The sequence below is a fragment of the Pteropus vampyrus genome, unplaced genomic scaffold (genome assembly GCF_000151845.1).
Source record: "Pteropus vampyrus isolate Shadow unplaced genomic scaffold, Pvam_2.0 Scaffold75, whole genome shotgun sequence".
Classification (NCBI taxonomy): Eukaryota; Metazoa; Chordata; class Mammalia; order Chiroptera; family Pteropodidae; genus Pteropus; species Pteropus vampyrus.
In genome coordinates, this window is record NW_011888856.1 from 1,830,155 (window position 1) to 1,835,607 (window position 5,453).

Consider the following 5,453-nt stretch of genomic DNA (forward strand, 5'->3'; position numbering starts at 1 on the left):
GCCCGAGATCTCTGGTTAATGATGCAGCTGGGAGTCATATAGTAAGTGGTTAGATAACATGGGCTTTAGGTGTTGTCAGGCTTGGGTGTGAGTTCTGTCTCACTCTGTAGGAACCAAATCTCATAAGACCTCAGTTTTCTTGTCTTAAATTGAGAATAATAGTATCTATTTCGTGGTGTGGTTTGTAGGAACTCAGTGAGATAATATGGGCAGAGTTTCTAGCACTTAGAGAGTAGTTAATAATGACAGTTATTGTTACCATGATCTAAAGGCTTGGAAAAGAGGCTAAAAATAAGCCTGGCTCTTCTTCCCGATGAGGCCCTTGCCCTTTTCAGACATAGCGGGTGAGCTCCGTTGCACTGATGGATACATCTAACATTTCCTGTTCAGGGAACTTCTGAGGCTACTGCTAATTCTTACGTGTGGAAATGCTTTTCTTTCAAGTTTTCCTCAACATCGATTTCTTGTTGAGCGTCGATGCCGAGGCATGAATGGTAAGGTGTATTTGCCTTCAATCCGGATGTCGCTGGCCCCCTCTCATTTGTCTGCTGCAGTTTACAAATCATAAACCCCTCACACATAAAGCCCAACTCGAGTATGGAGGCTTTGGACTCAGTGTGTGGGAAGCTTCAGAAAAAGAAAGAAAATCACACTTCATTAACAAGAAAAAACGACTTTGGAGAAAAGTATGTACAGTATGCAGCATGTTAGCGCATGGCTAGGAAATGATAGCAAATTAGTCAAATCAAGTTGCAGATGTAGTCTGGAAATTCTCATGTGAGTTTTTCACACAAGATATTGGTGGGTAATGTCCGACGACGTCTTCCCAGTATTTTAAAAGTGCAGTGGTGCCAGCTCATCCTCAGGTCACCTTGGAACTGGCTTGGTATTGAAAGTTTCTGCAATGCCATTTGTGGCTTTCCTGTTGAATTATGAGGTGCTTCTGTCTATGCTGTAAAGTGTTGGGATTCAGGGATAGAATCAAATTCCAGAGAAATTCCCCCAAGTCACCATCTCATAACAGCAGCGGCCTTCCCCTTTGCTCAGGGAAGGTTTATTTCCCTTGCGGTCAATGTGCTTGCTTTTTCTTTTTTCCTTTTAAATAGTTTCTGATGCTCTGATATGAAAGGGAATTCTTGCTGAAGTGCCATCATATGGATGTCACATATGCTATAGGTTTTGTCCTTTCTGAATTTAAAAAGGATAAGCTTAAAAACAACACCATTGCTGGTATTGCTAAGTGATCTTCGGTGTAATATGTCTTTGGGGGCAATAACTCATTCCCAGTATTTTCACCAAAGAGAGACATTTAAGATCATTCTTTCTGGTCTACTCCTGTTAGGTCTCCTGAAGACTGTTGTCACATCATTTATTATCTTTATGATTGGTATGTTTTTAAAGCTGTGGTTGTCATGCGAAGAGGCAGATTTCCTACAAATTGCTTAAAATATTGTTTGTATTTTTCAACCAGGTGGCTGTGCTCCGATCCCGGAATCAGACCTGGAGGAGAGATCAGTAGAACAAGAATCCACTGAACTGTTTACCAACCACAAGCACCTCATTGCAGAGACACCCATGCCTGGTAAGAGGACGGTGGCCTTCTCAGATGGCACATCAGGTCTAGCGACACTGGTCAGTTTCGTCATGCCGGAGAGCATTTTGCAAAGCTGCTTGTTTTCCAACTTCTTCCTCTGTCCCCTTGGCTCTGATGCAGCTCAGTTTGATCATTTGTATATTCCTTTCAATATTCAGACTTTTTTCTCTCTCTCACTCTCTCTTTTCTAGAAGTTCCACCCCTCCAAGGAGTCGCAGAGTAGTTCAAGTAGAGTTGTCCGGTTGAGGGGAAGATGGCCTTCCCAGGGCTGATCCCGTGTGGACCTCATACCAGGCAGAGATGTGGCATTCACCCAGGTGCTTCATCGAGCTCACCTGTCTGGGATGACACTCTGTAGAGATGGGGATTGGGACTTTTATTTTGCTAGGAGGATGCGTAATACCACGGGCAAGTCAGGAACTGGTCTTGCCTGAAAAGTAGATTGCTGCTTTTCAGTCATCCGTTTGTTTGCAGCCATGGGATGCAGTGAGATGACATCTTTTTGTGACAGACTTTATAATGCAGAGACCTAGATCCAAAGGAATTTGATACCCCATTTTTTCCATGGAATTCTTATATAGCAGCTGTATCAAGTTTAATAAAACATCTCATTGTCAAACTATATCTTGGATTTGCTTTATAATCAGAGGGTGATTTCTCTACATTATTTCTTCAAAGGAAAGGAATGGAAAACTTTGCTACTCCATGGTAAGACTCAAAAGGGATTGTTTTATAAATAAAAGAAACCACAGAACTTTCATATGATTTACTCTATTAGGCTAAAAGTGGAGAAGGTAAGTTTTGTAGTATTGTCTGAAAGCGTTAAAAATAATTTCACATCCTCTTTTCATTACACCAGTGGGCGACACTTTTAAAAAATCCAGGTTAAAAAGGATTCATACTTTATTACAATTAAATTAAAATGTAAAGTTTTTATATGCAGGAAATAAGATTTTGCTAATTTCAAGTTAAAATGACTGTTGCAAGACCAATTTATTTAAACAAAAGTATGTCTATGCCAGTTTTGGAAAGTCTTTCAGTCAGTACAAAGGGGAAGTGGCTCATGGTTTTGTTTTTGTTTTTGTTTTTTTGGTGAAATGTCAAAAACTTCAGGGGATGTATTATTTATTATTTCCAGCCTTCTGTTTTAGGACATACAGCAGAAGATGTAATATTTTTAATTGCCAAATGTGGGAGTGAACAACCTCTAGACTTTGGGCCAGAACTAATCTTTAGATTAATTTCACCCAGACTATAGGGACCAGAAAAAGATGTCATGGCTCTGTGTATATGCCTGTAGTTGCAAAAACACAACACTTCGATTATCCTTAACGGCTTAGTTGAAGAAAGGTCATAAGAGAGTATATTACTTTTTAAAAATGTGTTTCTGTGTTATGTCTTTTTTTGGGGGGTGGGGGGATGGATATTTGGTTTCCACGGATGTTTTTTGTGCTGTGCATGTGTCCATGTGCTCATTTCTATTCTTTCTTTTTCCGTCTTTTTTGAATCGCGTCCTGTTTGTGTGTGTTCTTCTAACTGCCTTCCCTTAGCTCAGTTTCTTTTTCTCTTCTCCGTGTGTATCAGTCTTTCTCTCTCTTCACTTACTGCCCACCCCCAATTCTTTCCCTTTGCCTTTCGATTCTTTGTCTTTATTTCCTGTGACATAAAACTGAAGTGCATTGCTTGATTTGTAAAGGTTACTTTAAATGTGCATGAATGCAGTCATTTCTTTTTCAAATCCCTCCTCCATGGTTTTCCTTTTATTTATGTCCTCCATGATCACTGTATTCTGTGAGGGAGTGACTACCCATGTGAATTCAGAAGGCTTCCTACCTCTGGTTTGGGAGTTAAGATGACTTTTGTTGCTACAATTACATGTTACGCTGATAGTTTTTATGTTAAGAAGTACGGTTGAAAAATGTTTTCCTGTTTTCCTGCAAATCATCAGTATCTTACTCCTATTAGCACAATTACTTGACCAAATAATTTTATTTTTTATTTGAATCATTTTGATACAGAACACTATATACATACATTATACATGTATTTAAAAATATATCTAATGTATTACCATTTGTATTTTACTAGCTGTCACAAGGAGATAAGTTACTAATTAACCTTTTCAACATTATCAAATTTAAATTCTAAAATGATGAAATAATTTTATTCATGACTTGGTTACCTTTTGATTAAGGAATTCCTGAGTTTAAGTTGTATACCTGTCTTTTAACCCTGATTTTAGCCTCATGATTTAAAAGCACACACAGTGTTTATACTTACAGAAAAATGATGGAGTCAAGAATTACTTTGAAGCAAAATTATCCTTTGGAGTGGCTTTTAAAAAGCCAAGACCTAAATACTTGTTAATTGTTTTGGCACTAGTATTTCAGTCTTTAAAACAATTGTTTCATTATCTCTTTCGTGTGCGTGTGTGTGTGTGTGTGTGTGTGTGTGTGTGTGTGTGTGTGTGTACATAATTTCGAAATAACTCACAAAGCTGGAAGAAGTAAGATGATCCCGGTTTCTGGTTAGCAGGATAGTCTATTACCCAGTACACCAGAATAGGTACTAATACAATAGCAGACACTTATTAGATTCTTAACTACATGCTATATACTTTATAGACATGATTTCGTTCACTCCTCATGACTTTACTGTGATGTAGGCATAGTTTTCTCTATTTTACAAATGAGAGTTCTGAGGTTAAGAGAGGCTAAAAGATTTATCCAGTATCCCACAGTTAGTATATAGCAGAACTGGGATTTTAATCTAGGCTGATTCCAGAAGCCCAAATATGTACCCAAATGTACAGACTATTGTTAATAATAATACAATAAAATACATTTTAAAACTGAAAACCTTTAGTTTAAGATAGCTACATTTCTTTGATATCTAGTGTGCCTGCTCCTTTAAAAAATATACTTATTTTCCATTTGTATTTCTCCTTTAGTGAATTAGCTGTTCATGTTCTTCTCTTCTTTTGGAGGGAGATAGGTGATGGTGATAATTATCTCCTCATTGATTTATAATAGTGTTTTGAAGTGATATTAATCTTTGGTTGATCGTATATGATATAGACATTGTTCTCAATTTTTCACTTGTCTTTAATTCTATTTCTGTGTTTGTTTTTTTAATAGAAGTTTCTAAAATTTTAAGTAGCCAAATCTACGAACACCTTTCTTGTGGTTTCTGCCTTTGGTGTCCAGCCTGGGTGGTCTGCTTTTTCTCAGTGAATGTCTTCTCCTGCTTTTTCTCGGCGACAGTGTGAGGTTGTGCTGAGGCTGTTGTGTTCTGTTTCTGGCGAGCTTTAATTATATCCTCCATGGCAGTACACTGGGTCTCATAGCCACAGAGTTCTTCTCTTCTGCTCTCACATCTCACAGACAGGTCTGAAATGCCTCCTTGGTTTTCCTTAGCTCCGTCACCTTTGGGACAATCGCCCAAGTGATAGTTATCCCACGGCTTTCAAAATCCGCTCCCCAATGATGCTTGGGCCTCTCGTGTGGTCTCTCCTTTAAGATGACTGACTTTTCCAAAAAATGGAAAAGTGGCATTGCCCACTTCCACACCAGCTTCCCAGACGTGGCCAGACATGTTCCCAGCCCCCATGAACACAGGTTAGCCTCAGGTCGGGTGCACTGCGCCCACTTCAGTCCGTGTTTACAGAGGCAAGAGAGGCGAGTCAGTGATGGAGTTCCCAGTTCCTCGACTTCCTACGCTTTTTGGTTTCCCAGCTTCTTAAGGGACCGGCTGCTTATTCCCACAGGTCAAGTGAACATCAGATTGTATTATGAATGGCTTTGTTGTAATTATATTAATCTTAAAAAATTATTCTCTGCCTTAAAAGTAGCTAAGGCAA

General features: G+C 38.8%; 1 protein-coding gene across 1 annotated transcript in view; it reads left to right on the forward strand.

The window, feature by feature from the left end:
- Positions 1-2,216, forward strand: part of BBS9 (Bardet-Biedl syndrome 9) — a 396,362-nt gene extending 394,146 nt beyond the window's left edge. Inside the window, exons 21-22 of the mRNA XM_011362511.2 lie at positions 1,472-1,582; positions 1,786-2,216. Of these exons, the coding sequence (XP_011360813.1) occupies positions 1,472-1,582; positions 1,786-1,817 (143 nt within the window). The 3' untranslated portion in view covers positions 1,818-2,216. The remainder of the gene's footprint in view (positions 1-1,471; positions 1,583-1,785) is intronic.
- The last annotated feature ends 3,237 nt before the right edge of the window (positions 2,217-5,453 follow it).